This window comes from Pogoniulus pusillus, chromosome Z, assembly GCF_015220805.1.
Source record: "Pogoniulus pusillus isolate bPogPus1 chromosome Z, bPogPus1.pri, whole genome shotgun sequence".
NCBI classification, from domain to species: Eukaryota; Metazoa; Chordata; class Aves; order Piciformes; family Lybiidae; genus Pogoniulus; species Pogoniulus pusillus.
In genome coordinates, this window is record NC_087309.1 from 9,498,655 (window position 1) to 9,523,655 (window position 25,001).

General features: G+C 44.1%; 1 protein-coding gene across 1 annotated transcript in view; it reads left to right on the forward strand.

The window, feature by feature from the left end:
• The window catches only part of RANBP3L (RAN binding protein 3 like), a 69,901-nt gene that overhangs the window by 42,673 nt on the left and 2,227 nt on the right, over positions 1-25,001 (forward strand). Inside the window, exons 10-14 of the mRNA XM_064140489.1 lie at positions 1,161-1,260; positions 2,366-2,496; positions 3,987-4,107; positions 6,588-6,730; positions 12,110-12,297. Of these exons, the coding sequence (XP_063996559.1) occupies positions 1,161-1,260; positions 2,366-2,496; positions 3,987-4,107; positions 6,588-6,730; positions 12,110-12,297 (683 nt within the window). The remainder of the gene's footprint in view (positions 1-1,160; positions 1,261-2,365; positions 2,497-3,986; positions 4,108-6,587; positions 6,731-12,109; positions 12,298-25,001) is intronic.

A 25,001-nucleotide genomic window follows, 5' to 3' on the forward strand; every position in this document is an offset into this window, starting at 1 on the left:
CTGGTCTGTATTTGTCTGGGTCTCCTTGCCTTTTTTGAAGGCTGGACTGACATTGCCTTTCTTCCAGTCATCAGCCAGCCTCCCAGCCTAGTCTGTAGCCCTGTCAATGAGCTTGGACAGCTCCTGTGATAAAACTTCTCTCCTTTTGGGAGAGATGTACCCCATTTGCTTCCAGCAGGCCTGGCATCCTGTAAATCAACCCATGATCAAAAAACCTGTAGTCCTGCAGGTGGTACCAGGATCCAAGACAAGAATTCATCTGGTGGGTCTTCCTCAATCTATCTGGTTTGGTCCCCACTACAGGAGGGATGGAGGAGAACACTACCTGTGCTCTCAGTCCCTTGACCCAGGTCACTGATGTCCCTCTTGAGAGACCTCAGCTGTTTGGCTTTTTTTTAGTTCATCATTGCCTGTCTGTAAGGTTGATAGCAGAGAATAATCTGTGGGCTGCACCAGGGTAGGAGCTTTCTTGCCAAATCCTTAACCCAGACCCCTGGAAGGCAGCACATTTCTCTGAGACGTGGATCAGGTCAGCATATTGGGCCTTTCATTCCCTTGAGAAGGGAGTCACCTATCACAATGACTTTTTTTTTTTTTTTGGTAGAAACCATTTAGATGTTAGGCTTGGGCTTCCTTAATTTGGGGAATATTGCTAAGGCAATTGATTTATCTTCCCTGTTGATTGGCTGCACTTGTGGGGCTTTGTACCTGTTTTGCAAGGGCATGTGGGAGGCTGGGGGAGAAACTAGGGGAACACACCTGCCATGTCAGGCACTAACCTGTTATCATTGCTGCCATTGCTCCTTGTTATGGAGATGGGCAGAGGTGGGTGAGGAAGGAGTTTATCTGCTTCCTCAACCATGATCTTGCCTCCACCCACTTTTTATTTGGGCTTCTTCTTTCAGATTCATAGAGGTGGGATGCAGAGGCCACCTGGTCCAGGGTGCTTTCTAGTCTGTGTTCCTGTTTCCAGGAGGGCAGATCCTGGTTCAATCAGTCCAGTATATCACCTGGGTTCGTTTTTACTCTTAAGATGTTACAATTGTTAATCTTCAACCTAGCATGCAGTAAATGATTCAGTGGTCTGTTTGATATGGAGTAACACAGCCATATTATTTGCTTAGGAATTCTTGTTTTTCTTTTTCCTTCTTCTTCTTTAGAGTCCTGAAAATCATCACAAACCATTTAATGAACTTGATTCATGCAAAGGAGAAATAACATCCATGTACCCTGAATCTTTTCATGTCAGTCCACAAACAAGTAAGCATACTCAGCAAAGAAGTATACCTGGCCTTAATACATGTTTTGCTGTGTCTTAGAGGATATCAACTGCGTGGTAGTCTATGATTTTGTCTACCTTGTCACTAGTAAACTTGTAGTATATGCCAAAATCTGTGTTCAGAAAGCATTGGTGGGATTTGAACTGGACTAAATTCCAAATGAATGATTTGAGTTATACAGGGAGGGATAAAGTTTCATAGGTTGTTATTTATCACAGATTATTATTGTTTATTATTAAAAGAAAAAAAATCTGATCTCTGTGAATGACTTTTGGACTGTATTTTTGAGCTACAATTTTGAGTTGTCTGCTGCTTGTGTTTTGTCCCTGCTCATAGAAATGACTTTGCCACGTTTGTATTCTAATTGTAGGAGTGAAATATCTATGCAGTTTTTAAGGGTTGCTTGAGACTTTTTTCACTAAGCAAACCACATAAACCTAGGCTGTGAGGGAATTCCAAGCAGGCCACTATCTTGAGCCTTCTTGCCAAATGTTGAACCCCTCTTTACTAATGCATGTACTGAATCTTCTTACTTTGCATAAACATTCTGACAAGTCAGAAATAAATAAATGTAAGCCTATGAAAATATATACAGATTATACAAAGAAACTAAATTTTGTAACAGTGCTGTTCCTTTCAAATCTCTTCCTTTCTTTTGCTCCCACCAAATATTCATAGCAAATGCATTAACTATTCAGGGTGTTGGAACATCTGCCTTTTATTCTCTATTAATCTGCATAGCAACATGACAGAGCAGTTTCATTTGGAAAATCAACTTCTAATTATTTAGGGCATGTTTCTGCAAGTTATTGCTTGGGGCAAACCTCTGCAGCTGCAGAGAACCCTATTCAGTTATAAAGCAAAACCAAAACTAACTAAACAGGTGAGACATTTTCCAGTATTCCGGCCTTTTTCTTTTTCTCTTCTGTTTGCTGCTTTGTCCAAATACTCATTATTACTACTTTATAATGTTAGACATTCCAGAGATTACTCACAGGCCACCCTATATATGCTAATTTTATGGTACTGAAAACACTCTCCATATAGAAATTATTTTCCCCCCCTTTTTTTTTTAATCCCTACAGAATCAGCTTTATTGAGGAGTGTGACACTAACTGAATCAGCAGCTGCTTGTATTTCCAAGCCAGTGGAGAAAATTCTGTTAGATAAAGTTGAAGTAAGAACTGGAGAAGAAGCAGAACACAATGTGTTACAGGTATGTGTTTCATAAAGTCTTGATAGTGAGCAATTTTGTTGTCGAAAAGAACACCTATTACAGGTTACAGCAGTCTGAAAACAGCTCAGTGTATAGGGTTAACCCTCCAGAGGGTGTAACCTTGAACCTGACCCGAGATGGTCTTAACCCCTCCCCAGGGGTGGGTCTGAACACCACCAGGTGATGGCTAGCCCATTCCCCCTTCTTGTCTAAAGATCCGTGAAAGCAGGGGGACTTCTTGTTTCTCTCTCTGCGCTCCCTGCCTTCCTGATTACCACCATCACCATCCCGTTCCTGTGTTCTCTTTGTTTCACCACATGGCCATCACCATCACAATTGGGATGTATTTATACCTTTTGTATTTGCTATTTTCCTTTTCCCATACCTTTGTAACTTCCCTACCTCAGATACCTTTTTTAAGTTATTCTTAAACTTTTCTTTTTAACTTCCAAATTAAGTCAGATTTGTTTATTTGGGTGTGCTTACTTTTCTCTCTCTCCATCTAATCCCTTTCTTTTGGGAAAGAAGGGGGAAGAGGGAAGGGCACTCTATAAAAAATTGTTATTGGTTCTATCAAATTTATTTCAGTCTCTGAAAATTTAAAATTAGAACCAGGATACTCAGTTTATATTTTAAATATTATTTTATTAAAAGATATGACTCTGCTAGCCCATTTTTCTGTAGGCTGATATTTTCTTTTCTGTATTATTTTTGTTTATTTTATAAACTATTTCAAGTAACTGACTGCTTCAGATCTTCATCCTACTGCTGTATTTTATAAGTATATCAGCAGCAACTAAAACTTCAAAATGTGAAATTATTTGAGGTAGTGTGGTGGTGGTTTTTTGGGTTTTTTTTTTTGTTTTGTTTTGGTGACAAAACTCTGGGGAAAAAAACAATGTGTCATTAAGTGAATCTAGTTTTATAGTTCATGTAAAACAGCAATTGTTTTTTTCTCCCAGCAGGACACATCTTGGTATTTTTCATCTGCAAAATGTTGTTTTCTCATAAAGTTGCAATGATGTAGGTGATTTTAATATCTTAGTGTTGAAAGTTACATTATTTTATAACTCATTAAATCTTCTGCCTTGTCAGAACATGGACATTTTACTGTCTTTGGAGTAGTACTCTCTTTGCAGTGGTACAGGTTTCCTGGGCTGCATAATATTTCTAATGAGTGAGGGAGTAGGTGCTGTATGAGTGGTATCACAGAAAAAGAGTTAATGAAGCTGGTAATGAAGAATTAGTGAAGAGTAAATGAAGATGAGATAATTTAAAAGTAAAATGAAATGCATGCTGAATGTTTTCTATGACTAGCAGAAAGTTTAACACAGATCTGAGTACTAGTGGTAATACATCTATGTAGATAACTTTGTGTACATGCACAGGGATATATTAAAAGCTACATCAAAAGCTTTAAAACCATCAAGTTTTTAGAGACAATTAAATTACCATTGGCTGGCAATTACTATCATGTTTTTCTCTTTCAGATCAACTCCAAGCTCTTTGTATTTAATAAGCTTTCTTTAACCTGGATTGAAAGAGGCAGAGGATCCCTGAGGCTCAATGACACTTGCAGCAATAGATACGGAATGCTGCAGTCAAGGCTAAGTAAGAATTAAGTAAATCATATGCCCTTGTTCTTGGGGGGACTTCAACTTCCCTGATGTCTGGTGGAAATACAATATAACACAGGAAATAGGCAGCAGTTCCAGAGGTTCTTAGAGTGTGTGGAGGATAACTTCCTGACACAGCTGATGACAGACAACCAACTAGGGGAAGCACACTGCTGGACCTGCTGTTTGCGAACAGAGAAGGTCTTGTGAGTGATGTAAAGACTCGGGGCCACATTTGGCACCATAATCATGAAATGATAGAGTTCTCAGTTATTGGAGAAGAGGAGGGCTAGCAGAACTGCCACCTGGAACTTCAGGCAGGCAGATTTTGACCTGCTTCAGAGACTGGTCAACAGAGTCCCTTGAGAGGCTGTATTGAAGGGACAAGGAGTCCAGGAAGGCTGGACACTCCTCAAGAAGAAATTCTTAGAGGCACAGGACCAGGCTGTCCCCATGTGCTGAAAGACAAGTTGGTGGGGAAGAAAGCCAGCCTAGCTGAATAGACACATTTGGCTGCAACTTAGGGAGAAAAGGAGAGTTTATGGTCACTGGAAGAAGGGGCAGGCTACTTGGGAGGACTAGAGGCTGTGAGGCTATGCAGGGAGAAAATCAGAAGAGCCAAAGCCCAGATGGGAATTAATTTAGCTTCAGCGGTTAACGAAAACAGGAAACCCTTCTACAAATATATTTGCAACTAAAGGAGGCCTAAGGAGAACCTCTGTCCTATGTTGGATGCAGAGAGGATCCTGGGTGTTAAGGATGAGGAGAAAGCTGAGATACTTAATGCCTTCTTTGCCTCAGTCTTTAGTAGTAAGACCAGCTATTGGCTGGATACCTAGTCCCCTGAGCTGGAAGAGAGGGGTGGGGAGAAGAATGAAGCCCCCCATAATCCAAAAGGAGATGTCTAGTGATCTGCTGCATCAGTTAAACATACACAAGTCTATGGTGCCAGATGACATACAGCCAGGGGTACTGAGAGAACTGACAGAAGAAATGCTCACCAAGCCACTTTCCATAAATTGCCAGCAGTCCTGGCTAAACAGGGAGATCCCAACTGACTAGCAGATGTGATGCTCATCTACAAGAAGGTCCAGGAGAGTTGGGGAATTACAGACCTGCCAATCTGACCTTAGCACCTGGGAAGTTCATGAAGCAGATCACCTTGAGTGTCATTATGCAGCATGCGCAGGGCAGCCAGGTGATCAGGCCCAGTCAGCCTGGGTTCATGAAGGGCAAGTCCTGTAAAATGAACCTGATCTTCTTCTGTGATAAGGTGACCACCATAGTGAATGAGGGAAAGGCTGTGGAATTTGTTTATCTGGACTTCAGTAAAGCCTTTTACACTGTTTCCCACAGCATCTTCCTGGAGAAACTGAGTGCTCATGGCTTGGATGGGTGGACAATTTACTGGGTTAAAACCTGGCTGGATGGCTGGGCCCAAAGAGGGTGGTGAATGGACTTAAATCCAGTTGGCCATCAGAAGTGGTGTTCCCCAAGGCTCAATATTTGGAGCCAGTCTTGTTTAATATCTTTGTCAACATCCTCAATGAGGAGATTGAGAGCACCCTAGCAGATGACACTGAACTGTGGGAATGCTGATATGCTTGAAGGTAGAGAGATCTGGACAGGGTGGATCAATGGGATGAGGTTAGTTTTATGAGGTTTAACACAGCCAAGGGCTGGGTGGTGCACTTTGATCACACCAACCCCATGCAACACTACAGGCTTGGGGAAGAGTGGTTGGAAATTTGTCCAGCGGAAGAAGATGTGGGGTGCTGGTTGGTAGCTAGCTGAAAGTGAGCCAGCAGTGTTCCCAGGGGCCAAGAATGCTAACAGCATCTTCACCTGTATCAGGAATAGTGTGGCCAGTAGGAGCAGAGAAGTGATTGTGCCTGGCTACTTGGTGAGGCTGTACCTCAAGGAGTGTTCAGTTTTGTGCCACTCACTACAAGAAGTGAACTGAGATGCTAGAGAGTGTCTAAAGAAGGGCAGTGAAGCTGGTGAAGGATCTGGAGAACAAGTCTTACGAGGAGCAGCTCAGGGGACTGTAATTGTTTAGGCTGGAGAAGAAAAGGCTGAGGGGAGACCTTACAATTTTCTACAACTACTGAAAGGGTAGTCAGACATTAGAATAGACTGATAGACTGTCCAGGGAGATACTGGAGCCATTGTCCTTGGAGATGGTTAAAAATGTGTAGACATGGTACTCTGGGACATGGCTTGATGGCAATAGTATGTCTGTTCAATGGTTGGACTCAATGTTATTCTAGTTTCCAACTAAAACAATTGTATGGTTCTATACATTGAAATAAACTAATCTATTTTCTATTTAAAAATAAAAAAAAATATAATTATGTCAGGTGTTGGAGGAAATTAAAAATTACAATTAATGAAAATATTAGTTGTATACAGGTCTTAGAGAAAATGGCTACAGGAAAAATGAAGGTGTTTCTAATGGCTTATAAACCTTCTTAGTTATGCGACATCAAGGCAGCTTGAGACTGATTCTCAACACCCGACTCTGGGATCAAATGCTTATAAAGAGAGCAGACAGAAAGAGCCTATGCTTCACTGCAACAGACCAAGAGGACCATTCCATTAAAGTATTTCTAATTCAGGTAAGCAGAGATAAAACCCTAACCCAAATCCTCATTTCATCTGGGTTTCTGAAGATTTGCTGACTCTTTGGTTTTAGCAAATGGCCTTTTATGCTCTCTCAGGATATGCTTATCACAGTATCACAGTATCACCAAGGTTGGAAGAGACCTCACAGATCATGGCTTTTATTATGAAATGACTTAGAAATACCATCCTTTGGTATTTCAAAAAGATATGAAGATGGGATATGGCCTTCGGACAGACATTTCCAGACTCTGGTTCACGTAACATTCACTGATGGAATAGATATCATTCCAGTCATATGCAGCAATACTTTTTCTCACAGAAGCAACACTGCAAGAAGTTACTTAGGTACAAGGCAGCAGCTTTGTGCTATGGTTCTTCACACAGTGTTTGCATCCAGTGTAGGACCTGTGTTTCTCTGCTGAGAAGAACATAGAGTTGGCCATGTCACCTTATGTAAGATAATACTTGGGATTCGTAATTGTCTCTAGAAACAGATAATAAGTTGAAGATGGAAATGTGGTGGATTTATTTGCAAATAAATAGCATATATATCCCGGGCTGGGAAGTTAAAGCATCCATATATGAGTTTAAGGATGTCTCTGGTCTTCTAGGAAATGTCACATGACATACACAAGCAAAGCACCATGCCCTGTATGCACAAGTATTGTAAGTCTATCATTTCCAAACAGTGATTGCCATACCTATGGCTGTGCTGCACAGGTGGTCTGCATGTGAGAATTAGAAATGTCCTGCATTTTCAGATGTGCTGAACAGTTTTCCTACTGTATGTAGATTTAAACGTTCCTTAAATTCCATCCTGACTCTTCTGGGCAGTAAAAAAGCCATATATCAGGAAACTGAGAACCATTAATGAGACGTGCCTGGAGGTGATGCTGCTTTGGCAGGGGGGTTGGACTGGATAATCTTTCGAGGTCCCTTCCAGTCTCTGACATTCTGTGATTCTGTAATTACAGCTGTATGTGTGGCAGGGCTGCAGAACCTGCTTCTACAGTTGTCTCTGAAGTGGCTGGTATTCATTCCAGCTGGTATCCAGCCAAACTGACACTAAGACTCTTTGAGTTTGAAAGCAAACACAGTCAATGTGTGAAATACCCATCAGGCATCACCAAAGCCTTAGCACGGAAATCTGGTTGGCCCTGTAGTGCTCACCTATATTTGTGTGGAGGGATGGCCCTGCCCTCCCCTCATGCTTGTTTTTAACTCCTCAGTTTTAGTGGCATTGAAATCTGTGTGGCTATGAGAGAGGCAGATCAGAGGACTGATCTGGGTGAAGTTTTCAATTATGCTAAGTTATTTTTTTAGCTTGATCTTCATGCACCTTGTGATCAACCTTATTGGGGTACTGGCATAATGGAGAGGGCAGAAATGAAGAGTCAGAGGACGTATGGATGTGAGTCCGTCACTCTTGCAGAAGTTGGAGTTCACCAATGCATGCAGCATGGGCAATAAGCAGCAGAAGCTGGAGGTCATTGTGCTACAAGGAAACTATGATGTGGCAGTCACCACGGAAACCTGGTGGGACTTTCCAGAAGGAATAGGCAAGGAAGAAGGGATGGTGGAGTGGCCTGTGTGTTAGGGACACATGAAAACATGCGAATTTAATGAAGGTGATGATGGGATTGAGGGATTGAGTCCTTAAGGATAAGGATCAGGAGCAAGGCCAGCAAGAGTGATGTCATGGTGGCAATATATTCTAGACTACCCAACCAGGATGAAGAGGTAGATGACATTTTTTTATAAGCAGTTGAGAGAGGTCTCACAATCATTCCACTTATCTCATGGGAGACTTCAATGTCTCGGATATCTGCTGGAAATACAATACAGCAGGGAGAGAACAATCCCAGAGGTTCCTGGAGTGTGCAGAGGATAACTTCCTGACACAACTGGTGAGGGAACCAACCAGGGAAGGTGCCCTCCTGGACCTTCTTCTTGTGAACAGAGAAGAACCTCCACCACTTCTCTAGGCAGCCTGTTCCAGTGCTCTGTCACCTTCACAGTAAAGACATTTCTCCTCACGTTGAGGTTAAACTTCAGTGTTCTGGTTTGTGTCCATTGCCCCTCATCTTATCACAGGGCATGACTGAAAAGAGGCTGGCCCCATCTTCTTGACATCCAATCTTCAGATACTTGTAAACATTAGTAAGAGTGCCTTCATTCTTCTCCAGACTGATCAGTCCCAGGTCTCTCAGCTTTTCCTCATGAAAGACACAACACAGTGCCTTAATCATCTTCACAGTCCTCCATTGGACTCTGTCTAGTATTTTCCTATCCCTCTTGAACTGGGGAGCCCAGAGTTGGATGCAATACCCTAGAAGAGGTTTCAGTAAGGCATAGAAGAGGGGGAAGAAAACCTTCCTCAACCTTCTGAATGCACTCTGCTTAATCCACCCCTGCCTGGAATTGTTCCCACATGGCCTGCCCTAGGTGATCCTGCTTTGGCAAGGAGGCTGGACTTGAGGGTTTCCAGAGGTCCCTTCCAGTACCCTATCATGGCTAAGAGAACTGGGGTTGTTTAGTCTGGAGAAGAGGCTGAGAGGGGACCTTATTGCCCTCTACAACTACCTAAAAGGAGGTTGTAGGGAGGCTGGAGCTGTTCTTTTCTCCCAAAATTTCTAATGATAGGACAAGAGGAAATGGCCTCAAGTTGCATCAGAGGAGGTTTAGGTTGCATGTTTGGAGGAAGTTCTTTACTGAGTGGGTGGTCAGGCACTGGAAGAGGCTGTCCGGGGAGGTGGTGGAGTCACCATCCCTGGAGGTGTTTAAAAGGAGAGTGGATGTGACACTTGAGGCTATGGTCTAGCGATTAAGGATGCTGGGATGAGGGTTGGACTGGATGATCCTGGTGGTCCTTTCCAACCATAACGATTCATAGTGATTAGATGTTGTGCTGAGGGATTTGGTTTAGTCAAGGACTTGTCAGTGTGAAACTAATGATTGGACTCAAGGATCCTGAAGGTGTTTTCCAATCTAAGAAATTCTGTAAAGCTGTGATTCTGTGACCACTTCATACAGTCTATTCATCTTATTGTCTCCCATCTATGAGTGTTGTATTAGGCATGCAAAAGCAGGCATCTCTACATGTTTCCTTTGCTATCTGTTTTATTAAATTATTCTCCCTGAATTTTTCTAATTCCTTTTAAAAAACCTTTTATTACTATGTTTTTGGCCTATTAGTTTTAATTTATACTGTTGTCCCCACTTTCTCCTGAGGCAACAAATTCTAGCAGCTCTTATTCTGTGAAGATGCACTTTTATGCTATACTCTACTGCTTTCATTAAGTGTGCACTAATGCATTTATCATGTGGTCTTAGGAACAACTGTATCATACTTAGTTTGTTCACAACTTTTATGATTTTGAAAATCCTTTAGTTACAGATCTTTCTAATTGTTCTCTGCATACTGAAAAGTCTCAGCTTTTCATAAGGAGCTGCACCACACCCTTGATCACTTTTGGTGCCCTTTTCTTTGCCTTCTTTAATGGTACAATATCTTTGAGATGTAGTGACCAGAATGGAAGAGATTACTCAGGACTTGTTAGGAAAGCCTGAGGGAGCTGGTACTCTTTAGCTTGGAGAAGAGGAGACTGAGAGGTGACCTCATTCATGTTTACAAATATGTAAAGGGTGAGTGCCAAGGGCATGGAGCCAGGCTCTGCTCAGTGATGCCAAATGACAGGACAAGGGGCAATGGGTGAAGGTTGAGGCATAGGAAGTTTCATTTAAACATGAAGAGGAGGGTTTTTTTCCCTGTGAGTGTACCAGAGCACTGGAACAGGCTGCCCAGGGGAGTTGTGGAGTCTCTCTGGGGATATCGAGAACCTGCCTGGATGCGTTCCTGTGTGATCTGGTGTAGGTGATCCAGCTGTGGCAGGGGTATTGGACTGGACAAGCTTTGGAGGTCTCTTCCAGCCCCTGACATTCTATGATTCTGTAACGTCAGGAAGAACTTCTTTAAGGGTCACAGAGCACTGGAACAGGCTCCTCAGAGAGGTGGTGGAGTCTCCATCTCTGAGGACTGTCAAGACCCATCTGGATGTGTTGCTGAGTGACCTGCACTAGATTACGTTCCTGCTCTGTTGGGGGGGTTGGACTGGATCTATGGAGGTCCTTTCCAGCCCCTAACATCCTGTGATCCTGTGACTTAGATGCTTGAAAGTTTTATGGACTGGCAAAACGCTGCCTTTTCTAGTTCTCTGAAACTACCACACTTACTGATGATGCTCATCTTCTGAGAATAGCAGCATAATTCATGGTATCTTAAAATTATAATCACAAGTACATTTTTTGTAGTTACCTTTTACAATTGTTCATTCTGTAAACCAAAGTGAAATACACACATTTACATTTCAGTGCTTTCTTGCTTCTAGGATCATATTAATGAATTTTCTGGAATATCAAGTACTCAGTACAACCTGCCTTTCTTCAGAGGAAATAATAACATACAAGCTTATCACAGTATCACACAGTATCACCAAGGTTGGAAGAGACCTCATAGATCATCAAGTCCAACCTTTACCACAGAGCTCAAGGCTAGACCATGGCACCAAGTGCCACGTCCAACCTTGCCTTGAACAGCTCCAGGGATGGCGACTCCACCACCTCCCCAGGCAGCCCATTCCAGTGTCCAATGACTCTCTCAGTGAAGAACTTTCTCCTCACCTCCAGCCTAAATTTCCCCTGGCGCAGCCTGAGGCTGTGTCCTCTCGTTCTGGCGCTGGCCACCTGAGAGAAGAGAGCAACCTCCTCCTGGCCATAACCACCCCTCAGGTAGTTGTAGACAGCAATAAGGTCACCCCTGAGCCTCCTCTTCTCCAGGCTAAACAACCCCAGCTCCCTCAGCCTCTCCTCGTAGGGCTGTGCTCAAGGCCTCTCCCCAGCCTCGTCGCCCTTCTCTGGACACGCTCAAGCATCTCAATGTCCCTCCTAAACTGGGGACCAGAACTGAACACAGTACTCAAGGTGTGGTCTGACCAGTGCAGAGGACAGGGGCAGAATGACCTCCCTGCTCCTGCTGACCACACCATTCCTGATGCAGGCCAGGATGCCACTGGCTCTCTTGGCCACCTGGGCACACTGTTGGCTCATGTTTCTTGTAGTTGTAGGGAAAATAATAAACAGCTATGTAATACAAAACTGAGACCAGTTAAAGAAACTTGGAATTATTTGTGTTTAAATGTATTTTCTGAAATGTATTATTAAATATGGATCTTAAATAGATTGCTTTAATTAAAAAAAAAAAAGGACAAAATACAGCTCTCACGTTGCTTCTGAAATTTTCCCTGTCCATTTCTCTCTGTGAAAAGCAGATTTTTCTTGGTTAGTTTAGACTGTAAGCATTTTATATTCTGCAGGCAAGCTCCAAAGACACTGGGTACCTGTATGCAGCAATACATCATCGCCTTGTGGCATTACGAAGCTTTGCTGAGCAAGAACCAGTTGCCAATCAAGTAGACACAGAAGCAGAAATAGCTTTTCAGGCACTAAACTCTGATAGTGATGATGAAGACGATGGAAAAATAAGTGAACAGCAGTGGATCTGGTAAGCAGAAATTTTCCTTGTAATGATGTAATCTTTTCAGAGTATCTTGTAAGCAATGAAAATTGTTCTTTTGGGTTTGGGGCTTTTTTAATATTGACTGTACCTTTTATCTGCTATGAATGTCTCTTTTGAGGTAGAGGAGAGTAATATTCCTTTTAGTAGTTTGAATTACTATTGTTGAAATGCAAGGGTTTGCCAGATCGACTATCTGCACATCCTTACAGCAGTGGAATACAAATTTGGCAAAAGGCTAAGTGTTGGGGAGGGGAAATTAATTGATGCAAGATGACATTTTCCAAAATCAATATTGTTTATTAATGTTGCTATTCAGAACTCTGCCACCCCCGACCACTAATTTTAATAATATTTCAGTTCTTACATGGTCATGGAAACATTCTATGGAGAATATCTAGATCTAGTAATAACCAGCAAAGTGTATATAAACATTAATTGAGCTGGAAGAGAAGGTTCCTGTGGTCAAGTGCCGCTTGCGGTCAATACACCGCTTGCCCGGGAGATGGGCTCAAGCTCTTTCTGCTCTATGGCAGAAGGCAGTGGAGAATTACAAAGAGGCATTTAAGCATTTACTCACAAGTTATTGTTACCCACTCGCAGGGGCTAGCCACAGTCCAGACAGTGCCCAAATACTTTCACGGGACTTTGGCTTGTTGGATGGTTAGGCTTGAATCTTCCTGGCTTCTGGGGACAGGACGCAGACAGTCCCTGACCTTGTCTCTTGGCTTCTTCTGGATGATCTGTGTATATGTCCAGGAATTCTAGGCAGGACCTTCAGGTGCAGAGGCAGATGTGCTGCAGTCTCAGCATGATGTCACGCTGGCCACACAGGCAGATCACGTGCAGACATCCAGGGTCTGCTCCTGGTAACTGGCGGTGGTGGAGTTTAGCAGGCAAGCAGTAAGGCAGTGTGCAATAGCAGCAGGGCTGGGCACAGCAGAAAAGGAGGGGAGCAAAGCAGGAAAGCAAAAGTAGGGAAGCAAAAGCAGTGAAACAAAAGCAGGTTGTTCACTTGCGTATCTCCTTTTATCAATGTGGACACAAGAGTAGCCAATCAGGATGGCAGTTAGCCAAACCATACCATATTAGGCAAAGCCACAGGCTCGCTTTTCCCTAATTTGGGAAAGGCAGGCACAAGCTAAGTGTGTGTACCTTAGACCACAGGACCCTGGGCAGGCCAGACTCAGCAGCTCCAGGTTCTTTTGTGTCCATTTCCCATGCTTGCCTCTCTGGTGGAGCAGAAAAACATGCCTAAGCAAGGCAGGACATGTGTAAGCCTATTTTGGGCCTATCAGGCCTACCACAGCACTGAGAAATTTTAGTATTGTCAAGCTTTGCTTTGTCCCAACTTAGGGCCACAAGCTACTTGGCACTGGAGGACAGAAATGGCTCTTACTCCTTTTGAAGAGTAAGAAGGAAGATACTGCGCACTTATTGGAAGCTTAAAGAGAGATTCTATTTGCAATTGCATACATGCAAAAGTCAATCAGGTAGAATGAATACATCCACAAGCTACGCCAAGTCTATTGGACTAAAGCCATCTAGAATCCTCCATCCCTTCCACCTTCAGCAGGCCTGAGAGTAGGCCAGAACTGCCCTCCTATTCTTAGGCCTACGTGGCCTCAGCAGGCTGCATGACACAGCTCAAAATTCCCCACCAGCTAGAAGCCTTCTCCCACACACAAACCATGAGATAAGGAGGGGTGCTGCTATTCCCAAAGAGAAGAAGTGAAGGGATGAAAGGGAGAGGAGAGGAGAGGAGAGGAGAGGAGAGGAGAGGAGAGGAGAGGAGAGGAGAGGAGAGGAGAGGAGAGGAGAGGAGAGGAGAGGAGAGGAGAGGAGAGGAGAGGAGAGGAGAGGAGAGGAGAGGAGAGGAGAGGAGAGGAGAGGAGAGGAGAGGAGAGGAGAGGAGAGGAGAGGAGAGGAGAGGAGAGGAGAGGAGAGGAGAGGAGAGGAGAGGAGAGGAGAGGAGAGGAGAGGAGAGGAGAGGAGAGGAGAGGAGAGGAGAGGAGAGGAGAGGAGAGGAGAGGAGAGGAGAGGAGAGGAGAGGAGAGGAGAGGAGAGGAGAGGAGAGGAGAGGAGAGGAGAGGAGAGGAGAGGAGAGGAGAGGAGAGGAGAGGAGAGGAGAGGAGAGGAGAGGAGAGGAGAGGAGAGGAGAGGAGAGGAGAGGAGAGGAGAGGAGAGGAGAGGAGAGGAGAGGAGAGGAGAGGAGAGGAGAGGAGAGGAGAGGAGAGGAGAGGAGAGGAGAGGAGAGGAGAGGAGAGGAGAGGAGAGGAGAGGAGAGGAGAGGAGAGGAGAGGAGAGGAGAGGAGAGGAGAGGAGAGGAGATCAGGCAAGCACTGCCTTACAAGCTGTGATACCAGAAAGTGGAACAGAACAGCATTACAACATCCTGGGATGACCAGGTCCATCCCCTGAGATGGAACTTTGTAGTTTTCTTAAGGGAACCTGGGACCCCTCAAACTACCACAGCCTGAAGGTTTCCTCAGTAGAAAAGATTTGCTGTTCATTCAGTAAGAGAACTCAAAGCATATGAGAATTGAGTCCATTTATATTGGCACTTAACTGATTAGTTGTAGATAGATACATGTGTCTACTAAGATAGTTACTATATTGTGATGAATTTAAAGTGCTGATTCTTGATTGGCTGGCACAGCCACCTCACTAGCATTTGCAGGTCAAGATTTTCACATCAGTTTTCACAGTATCACCAAGGTTGGAAGAGACCTCGTAGATCATCAAGTCCAACCCTTTACCACAGAGCTCAAGGCTAGACCATGGCACCAAGTGCCACATCCAATCCTGCCTTGAACAGCTCCAGGGACGGCGACTCCACCACCTCCCTGGGCAGCCCATTCCAGTATCCAGTGACTCTCTTAGTGAAGAACTTTCTCCTCATCTCAGGCCTAAATTTCCCCAGCTTTCTTCAGTGTAACAGAAATTTGAGCTCCTCAAAGGAAAGAATGCTACAAAAACAAGATATAAAGAGCAAGCTGCTGACTTACTCTTTTCTAGATGCTGTTCTTATAGCTCACAACAAGGATGGGGTCACATTTGCAGAATGCAAGGCAGAAACAGCTGTCAGACTTAAAAGCTCTTCTGTTGTAGCAGAAGGTGATTCACTTTTCTGGAATGGATCCACTTGCTTACGCCAAAGTGCTGCAGTGGATAGAGGACTTACCAGTTATGTTTGATTTTCTAGTAGAAGAACTACAGCAGGCATGTTTGAGTCATTGCTCATAGCATGTGTTGTCCTCTGCAACTGAGGAACATACTGTCCTTATATTATATATTCTTCCTTTCAACAACTACTCATCAAGAGTCAAGTCATATACTAGTAACAGTTACAAGTGACTAATTCCTTGAGGAAACAAATCTTTTTCCAGTTTAAGCAAATAGATTGCAGTTTGCAGCACTTGTTCCCATTATTAGTTGTTAATTAGATTTCATTAGCATTCAATGCTCTAATTTAAGCATGACACTTTTATACAGCATTGTCTCACAAATACCTTTTTTTCCTGTGTAGGAAATGGGTAAACTGTTATCTCTGAAAACTCCTTGGATTGATTCCAGATAATCAAACATCTCTGTAATTCCTAAATATTCTCTATTGACTTTACAAAGTTTTTTGGTAACTTGAAAACTCTGGATAGAGCTTGACTCCTCTCCAGAGTTATTGATGGTAAAAGAGGGGAAAGGGAATGTCAAAGCAGTGTAGGATGGCAGATTTACAAATTAAATATTTATTTTGATTTGCAGAAACTTCTGATACAAACATTCAGATGGCAGCCAGCAAACAGATCCTGAGATAACGAGTGTCAGGTGCTTTTATTTTAAGCATCTGTCCTTCATTTATGTCCAACTACTGACATCAGTTCTAACAATCATTTTCCCAGTGCTTTTTTGATGACTTCTAGCATTTCCTGCTTATCTTAATCTCTTCTATCATTTGCAGAACCAAAAGGTTTTAATTTTGCATGCATTTCAGTTACTGGTATCAAAGTTCCACTTTACAAGTAGACATTCACATCTTATACACGCCTGCCTCTGGAAGTATAATGGGGAAAAGCCTTAGAGGGAAGGGGCCTCAGGACAGCTAGTCCATATTCAAGGATCACCTTGTCTGTACTCAGGAGCAAAGTATACTGACAGAGGAAGGCAGGAAAGAATGTTAGAAGACCTGCCTGGATGAGCAAGGAGCTCCTAAACACACTGTCACGAAAAGGAACTACAGGGAGTGGAAGAAAGGACAGATGGAATGGGACACACACACACACACATATAAGGAAGTTACCTGAGCAGCAAAAAGACCTGTTTAGAATAGCCAAAGCTCAGTCAGAATTAAGTCTAGCCGAGGAGATCAAGTGGAATAGCAAAAGTTTCCATAGGTACATTAGTGGCAAAAGGAAGACTAAGGAAGGTGTGGGCCCCCTCAGAAAAGAAACAGGAGAACTGGTGATAAGTGATGAGCAGAAGACTGAGGTTCTCAGTGACTTCTTTACCTCAGTCTTCACTTGCAAGGGCTTCAGCCACACTCCTGAAATCACAGAAGATAATGCAAGGGCTGGAAGAAGGAAGTGTCCATTCTAAGTGAAGACTGGTTTGTGACCACCTGAAGAACTTGAGAGTGTACAAGTTGATGGGACCCTATGGGATACACTGAGGGAACTGGCAGATGAGGTCACTAAACCACTCTATTATATTTAAGCAGGCATGGCAGTCCAGGGAACTTCCCACTGACTGGAAAAGGGGAAGCATAATCCCCATTTTCAAAAAGGGAAAGGATGATCCAGGGAACTACAGGCCATTGGTCTCACCTCTGTGCCTGGTAAGATCATGGAGCATCTGCTGAAGGTGCTGCTGAGGCAGAAGAGTAAGGAAGAGTTGATTACATATAACCAACACAGCTTCACCAAGAGCAAATACTGCCTGGCAAACCTGGTGGCCTTCTATGACAAGGTCACAAGATCAATAGACACGGGGAGAGCAGACAGTGTCATTTATCTGGACCTGAGCAAAGTCTTCAACACTCTACTGCATGACATCCTGATCTCCAAGCTGGTAAAATATGGATTTGATGGATGGACCACTTGGTGGATAAAGAACTGGCTTCACAGCTTCACCAAAAGTGGGGCTGTCAGTGGGTCCATGTCCAAGTGGAGACAGCAATAAGCAGAGTCCCTCAGGGATCTGTACTGGGACCAGTTTTGTTCAACATCTTTGCTAGCATCAGGGACAGTGGCACTGAGGCATCCTCAGCAAGTCTGCCAATGACACCAAGCTGTGTGGTGTGGCTGACAGCTGGAGGGAAGGGATCCATCCAGAGGAACCTTGATAGGCTGCAGAGGTGGGCCCAAGCCAGCCTCATGAGGTTCAACAAGACCAAGTGCAGGGTCCTCTATCTGGGTCAGGGCAATCCCAAGCACCAATACAGGCTGGGCTGTGACTGGCTGGAGAGCAGCCCTGAAGAACAGGACTTGGGGGTGGTGGTTGATGAGAAGCTCAACATTAGCTGCCAGTGTGTGCTTGCAGCCCAGAGAGCCAACCAGATCCTGGGCTGCATTAAGAGACGTGTGGACTGCAGGTAGAGAGAGGTGATTCTCCCTCTACACCTGGAGTATTCTGCCAGTTCTGGAACCTTTATTACAATCAAGATAGGGATATGCTGGAGCACGTCCAGAGAAGGGCCATGAGGATGATCAGAGGGCTGGAGCTCCGCACCAGTGACAACAGATTGAGAGAGTTGAGATTGTTCAGTTTGGAGAAGTCTCTGAGGAGATCCTGCTGTGGGTTTCCAGCATCTGAAGGGGGCCTACAAGGAAGCTGATGAGTGACATTTTAGGATGTCAGGCAGTGATTGAGACTAGGGGGGAAGGTACATTCAGATTAGATGTTAGTAAGAAGTTTGTCACCATAAGGGTGATGAGACACTGGAACAAGTTGCCTAAAGAGGTAGTAGAAAGCCCATGCCTGAATTTTTTTAAGGACACACTGGATGTGGCTCTGGGAAACCTGATCAAATGGAAAGTGCCCCCACCCATGGGGTTGGAACTAATGATCCTTGAGGTCCCTTCCAACTCTGACATTTCTGTGATTCTGTGAATTCCCATTTCTAAACGAGGAAGAAAAAATATACTTGAAATGTTTTGAGCAGTGTGAGGTCAGTTTTAAATATCAGCATAGGAACCTCTAATTGAGTGTGAGAGATCAGATCTTACATGTATAAGATCATTTATTTAAATATTTCCTTTTTGTGCCTTCGTTGTCACTGAAGGAAATGTGTGAATAAATGTCTTCCTTTTGTTAATGTAATTGAGTTTCAGAGGCTGCCTCTCCTTGAGGCATGACATAGATGTTAAGAAGTGTAAAACATCAGGGAATGGTTCAGTACAAAAAGTAAAATCAGAAAGTATGCCTGCATTTGGTTTCTATTATACTGGGGGATAGGTTGGACTGGATGATCTTGGAGGTCTCTTCCAACCTGGTTGATTCTATGATTCTATTCCATTCTACCTGTTTTGCCTCAAAAAAACCCAATGATAGTTCTTTCTTTCCTTAATGCAAGAAACTTTGTCCTTGTTAAAGTGAACTATCATGGTTCCCCATATTATGCTATGTGCTTCATAACACAGTAAAAGACAGGAATAGATAAGAATTATCTTCCATGCTAGAGACCAAAGAAGGAAGCAAATATGATATATGTAGTAAGTCAGGTATTTATGATTCTGCATCTTTGCAAAACATTTTTGTAAGGATGTTTTAAACAGAATTCTTCACTGTATCATCCAGAGGAGGTTATTGCTATGTAAGGACACGGTAGACGGCAATAGAGTTTTCTATCACTTCTACATTTTCACCAGTCTTTTTATAATTCTTATTTGAATTGCTTTACTTTCAAGTAGATATAAAGTCCATAAAGAATAAGTTGCTGTACCTGATAGTTTTATCAGATCATATTTCACCAGTACAGCCTCAATATTTTTCCCATAAAACTAAGTGGAGTGAAACAGAACAATTAATCTTTAAACTCATTTTTTAGAGTGGATAAGGTCAGTAGCTTTCTAGGAAATGTGTATCTTTTTCCACTAACTATGGGGTGACCTGAGGAGATTAAGACTAGACAGCAAACTTCTAGGCTGGCTTCTTCAATTTATTTCGTTGCTAATTCATTTCTCTGCTTACTACTGTAACTATGTTTTCCTTGAGTTGCATTCGTAATACCTAGAATCATAGAATCAGTCAGGGTTGAAAGAGACCACAAGGATTATTTAGTTCCAACCCCCTGCCATGGGCAGGGACACCCTGCCCTAGATCAGGCTGGCTGGAGCCTCATCCAGCCTGGCCTTAAACACCTTCAGGGATGGAGCCTCAGCCACCTCCCTGGGCAACCCATTCCAGGTTCTCACCACTCTCATGCTGAACAACTTCCTCCTCACATCCAGTCTGAGGACAGATCAGCAGAATTCTTTATTAAACATATGAACAATTTCCTCGCTGAATAATGTAACAAATAAAATAATGAAAAATGCTGATACAACATTGCATGAATGAATGAATGGACCAAGAGTGCTCCCTCCTGAGGGAGATGACACTGGCCTCAGTTGCGTGACTCTCTTGGGTAATTTTTCCTCTTCCTGGAATTGCAAACCTTACAATTATTTGCTGTGCAGTAGTGGTCAAACCAAACTGAGAATTCCCTTCAGACAGGTATACAGAATAACCCAGTAAGAGAATGTGGTGTCCTCATAGGCGATGAGTTCCATCTGATCCTGGTGGATAAAGGATAAAGAGGACCTAGCATCCTGTTGATCTCCCTGCGTGGGCTGTTCTGCAACAAGTAACATAATGTTGCCATTATCTCATCCTGTGTGCCAGTGTATCTCAAGCATTGATTTGGAGCTTTCTGGTATGTCGGTAAACCCATTTCAGGTAGCTGTGCAGACAAAGTCTTCTGACTCTTGCTTTTAACTGTGGCCAGTTAAAAATTCAGCATAATTCCATATGCAGTTACTGGACAGACAGTTCTCTAAGGTAAACACTGTGCAGCTCTTGCAGGGTGCCCATTTCTTTCCACTGGTGACACAAACAATGTGTCTGTGTGTGATGCTTTGGGCATTAACCCGCCCCCCCACACTTTTGAATGTGCCCCAGCTAACTCAGACGGCCTCTGGGAATATAAATGAAGCTATTTATTTTACAGCAGCAAATATACAAGCAGCTATTTACAATATATACAGTTATATACAGAAATGTACAAAGGATAAACAATACAGAAGCACAACTCCCCTCCCAGAAACCTGAGTCCCCAGGAGGGGCTCTCAAACCACCCCAGCACCTCCCCCGGCCCTTTCAACCTTACCCCAGTTCTCAGGAAGAAGAGAGGTGCAGCCAAGAGGTTAGGGAGCAAGGTTAGTGGGAGCAAGGTTAATGAGATGTGACTAGGTCTGAAGGCAAAGGCAGAGTGAAAAACAAAATGGAGAATGTTTTACTTCTTCTTCCCAGAGTTCTCAGGGTGACTGTGAGAGAAGGAGACACAACTGTTTTCATTTCACTGCCCATTATCTAGTTCTTTTACCAAAACATTCTAGCTTGCTTCAAACTAGCACACTGTGTCATGTCAAAAAATCATCCTACCAGGACATGTATCTCTTAGGGCCCCAAGACCTAAACCTGCCATTGCTCACAGGTGATTGTAAGTCACTGCTTAGACCTGTAAATGACTAAGATGTCTCTGAAAATGCTACTTCTCACTTTTGACACTTTTACATGTTTTCTTTGTGGCCATTGCTACAAAGGAACTTGCTCTAAAGGAATGCCTTTTTGTTTGTACAGTTAGAGCAGGTCTGCCATGGTCATCAGAAGTAGTGTACAGTCCTAAAGTGTTGTAATATGGTTAGCATTTAGGGGGAACAGAGAAGCTGTAAAAGTACATGTGAAGGACAAGGATGATTTGAACTAGGAAAAAAAAAAAGCATTATTTCTTACAGTGAACCTCAACAATAACTCTTAAGTCTTCTGCTAACTTCATTCTGTCTTTTGTTTGATGTGTCTTCTATTTCCTGACATGAAATTTTCTTTTAGAATCTATTAGAGTGAACTCAGAGTTGCTGGAGTCTAGAATTAGGCAAGTCCCAAATTAGTCTTTCCATACATAGTCATAGACTTGAAGAGAAAACCATAGTGTGAGAAGACATAGTGTGTCTCATGTCTGTCCACTGAGAATTACATGGATTTTGGAGGCTACTGATGTTGAGAACCAAAGAGTGTCACTACAGAATGCTACTTTTGTTTTATTTTAAAGATGTTCTATGGTCTATTATACACATTCCTGCCATGCTGGCTTCATTAGGAGTCTGTCAGCTGCTGCTGATGATAAAGATTTAAATGTCACAAGAGCAGTTTTTATTCTTAAGAAAAATACTTTTAAAGTATTTTAAATACTCAGCAAATTGGTGGGATGAAGCTGGAAGGGGTGGCTGCTACACTGCCAGGCTGTGCTGCCTTCCAGTGAGACTGGGACAGGCTGGAGAGCTAGGTGAAGGCAAACCTCGTGAAGTTCAGTAAGGATTAAGTATAGAGTTCTGTGTCTGGGAAGAAGTAACAGTAGACACCAGTACAGATCAGGGGTCATCCTACTGGAAGGCAACTCCATGGAAAAAGACAATAGAGTCACAGTGGACAGCAAGCTCTCCATGGGACAGCAATGTGCCCTTGTGGCCACAGGGCCAATGGTATCTGAGGTGCATCAAGCAAAATGTGTGCAGCAGGTCTAGTGGTGGTGTTCTCCTCTTCTACTCTGCACTAGTGAGACTACATCTGGAATACTGCATCCAGTTTTGGGCTTCCCAGTTCAAGAGAGACAGGAATATGCTGGAGAGAGTCCAACAGAGAAGTATGAGGATGATTGCAGGATTGCAGGTCATGGAACAGGTCATCTTGAGTGCCATCACAAAGCACCTACAGGATGGCTAAGGAATCAGGCCCATCCAACATGGGTTTAGGAAGGGCAGGTCCTGTCTCACCAACCTGATCTCCTTTTATGATCAGGTTACCTGCCAGGTGAATGTGGGGCAGGCTGTGGATGTAGTCTACTTGAACTTCAGCAAAGCCTTTGACACTGTCTGCCACAAGAAGCTCCTAGCCAAGCTGGCAGCTCATGGTTTGGACAGATTCACTCTGTGCTGGATCAAGAAGTGGCTGGATGGCAGAGCCCAGAGAGTGGTGGTGAATGGTGCCACATCCAGTTGGCAGCTGTCACTAGTGGTGTTCCCCAAGGATCAGTGCTGGGCCCAGTCCTGTTCAATATCTTTATTGATGATCTGGACGAGGGCATTGAGTCCAGCATCAGTAAGTTTGCAGATGACACCAAGCTAGGAGCAGGTGTTGATCTGTTGGAAGGTAGGAGAGCCCTGCAGAGGGACCTGGCCAGGCTGGATGGGTGGGCAGAGGCCAATGGGATGAGATTTAACAAAGCCAAGTGCAGGGTTCTGCACTTTGGCCACAACAACCCCAAGCAGTGCTACAGCCTGGGGACTGAGTGGCTGGAGAGCAGCCAGGAGGAAAGGGACCTGGGGGTACTGATAGATAGTAAGCTGAAGATGAGGCAGCAGTGTGCCCAGGTGGCCAAGAGAGACAATGGCATCCTGGCCTGCATCAGGAACAGTGTGGCCAGTAGGACAAGGGAGGTTATTCTGCCCCTGTACTCAGCACTGGTCAGACCACACCTTGAGTGCTGTGTCCAGTTCTGGGCCACTCAATTCAAGAAGGATGTTGAGGTGCTGGAACATGTCCAGAGAAGGGCAACGAAGCTGGTGAGGGGCCTGGAACACAAATCCTATGAGGAGAGGCTGAGGGAGCTGGGCCTGTTTAGCCTGGAGAAGAGGAGGCTCAGGGGTGATCTTATTACTGTCTACAACTACCTGAAGGGGCATTGTAGCCAGGTGGGGGGTGGCCTCTTCTCCCAGGTAACCAGCAATAGAACAAGGGGACACAGTTTCAAGTTGTGCCAGGGTAGGTATAGGCTGGATATTAGGAAGAAGTTCTTCCCAGAGAGAGTGATTTCCCATTGGAATGGGCTGCCCAGGGAGGTGGTGGAGGCACCGTCCCTGGAGGTGTTCAAGAAAAGCCTGGATGAGGCACTTAGTGCCATGGTCTAGTTGATTGGTTAGGGCTGGGTGCTAGGTTGGACTGGATGATCTTGGAGGTCTCTTCCAACCTGGTTGATTCTATCATTCTATGAATGTCCACAATTTATTGTTTTTGACTTAGTCCTTGATCTAGATAAAGTTCTGACTTCCACCAATGTCCAAAATTTAATCAGCAGTTATCACTGACTTAAATGTTCGTGAAGACACAACTTCACAAATATGAAAAGCTTGGAGACAGCCACTTTCTAGTACCAAGAGCTAAAAATCGACCCTTACAGGCAGCAAATTCTACTTCAAAAAAAGAAAAAAAAATGTTCTGATCTCCTTCCTAGGTACACAGAAGTCCTTAGCTCCAGTGTAATCTTTATATTATATCCCATGCCAAGTACTCCAAATAAGACAAGAACTGGTCCTGCAGCGTCCATGGATGGAGATGCAGTTATTTGGTCCTATTTTAACTAAGCTTTCACCACCTCTTAACATTTACTCACTCTTATGAACTCAGAGATCCAATCCATTGTAGCCAGGTGGGGGATGGCCTCTTCTGCCAGGCAACCAGCAATAGAACAAGGGGACACAGTCTCAAGTTGTGCCAGGGTAGGTATAGGCTGGATATTAGGAAGAAGTTCTTCACAGAGAGAGTGATTGGCATTGGAATGGGCTGCCCAGGGAGGTGGTGGAGGCACCGTCCCTGGAGGTGTTCAAGAAAAGCCTGGATGAGGCACTTAGTGCCATGGTCTGGTTGACTGGATAGGGCTGCTTCTGGGTTGGACTGGATGATGTTGGAGGTCTCTTCCAACCTGGTTGATTATATGAGTCTATGATTCTATGATTCAAACATCTCTCCTATGACTGGGAGAACGGAGGCTGTTTAGTCTTGAGAAAAGACGGCTCAGAGGGGATCTTACTAATGCCTATAATTCTGGTGGCTGTCAAGATCATAGAATCATAGAATCAACCAGGTTGGAAAAGACCTCCAAGATCATCCAGTCCAACCTAGCACCCAGCCCTATCCAATCAACCAGACCATGGCACTAAGTGCCTCATCCAGGCTTTTCTTGAAGACCCCCAGGGACGGTGCCTCCACCACCTCCCTGGGCAGCCCATTCCAATCCCAATCACTCTCTCTGTGAAGAACTTCTTCCTAACATCCAGCCTATACCTACCCTGGCACAACTTGAGACTGTGTCCCCTTGTTCTATTGCTGGTTACCTGGGAGAAGAGGCCACCTCCCACCTGGCTACAATGCCCTTTCAGGTAGTTGTAGACAGTAATAAGATCACCCCTGAGCCTCCTCTTCTCCAGGCTAAACAGGCCCAGCTCCCTCAGCCTCTCCTCATAGGATTTGTGCTCCAGGCCCCTCACCAACTTTGTTGCCCTTCTCTGGACATGTTCCAGCACCTCAACATCTTTCTTGAATTGAGTGGCCCAGAACTGGACACAGCACTCAAGGTGTGCTCTGACCAGTGCTGAAGGTGTCAAGTCTCTTTCTGATGATACCCAGTAACAGGACAAGGACCAGTGGCAGGAACACAGGAAGTT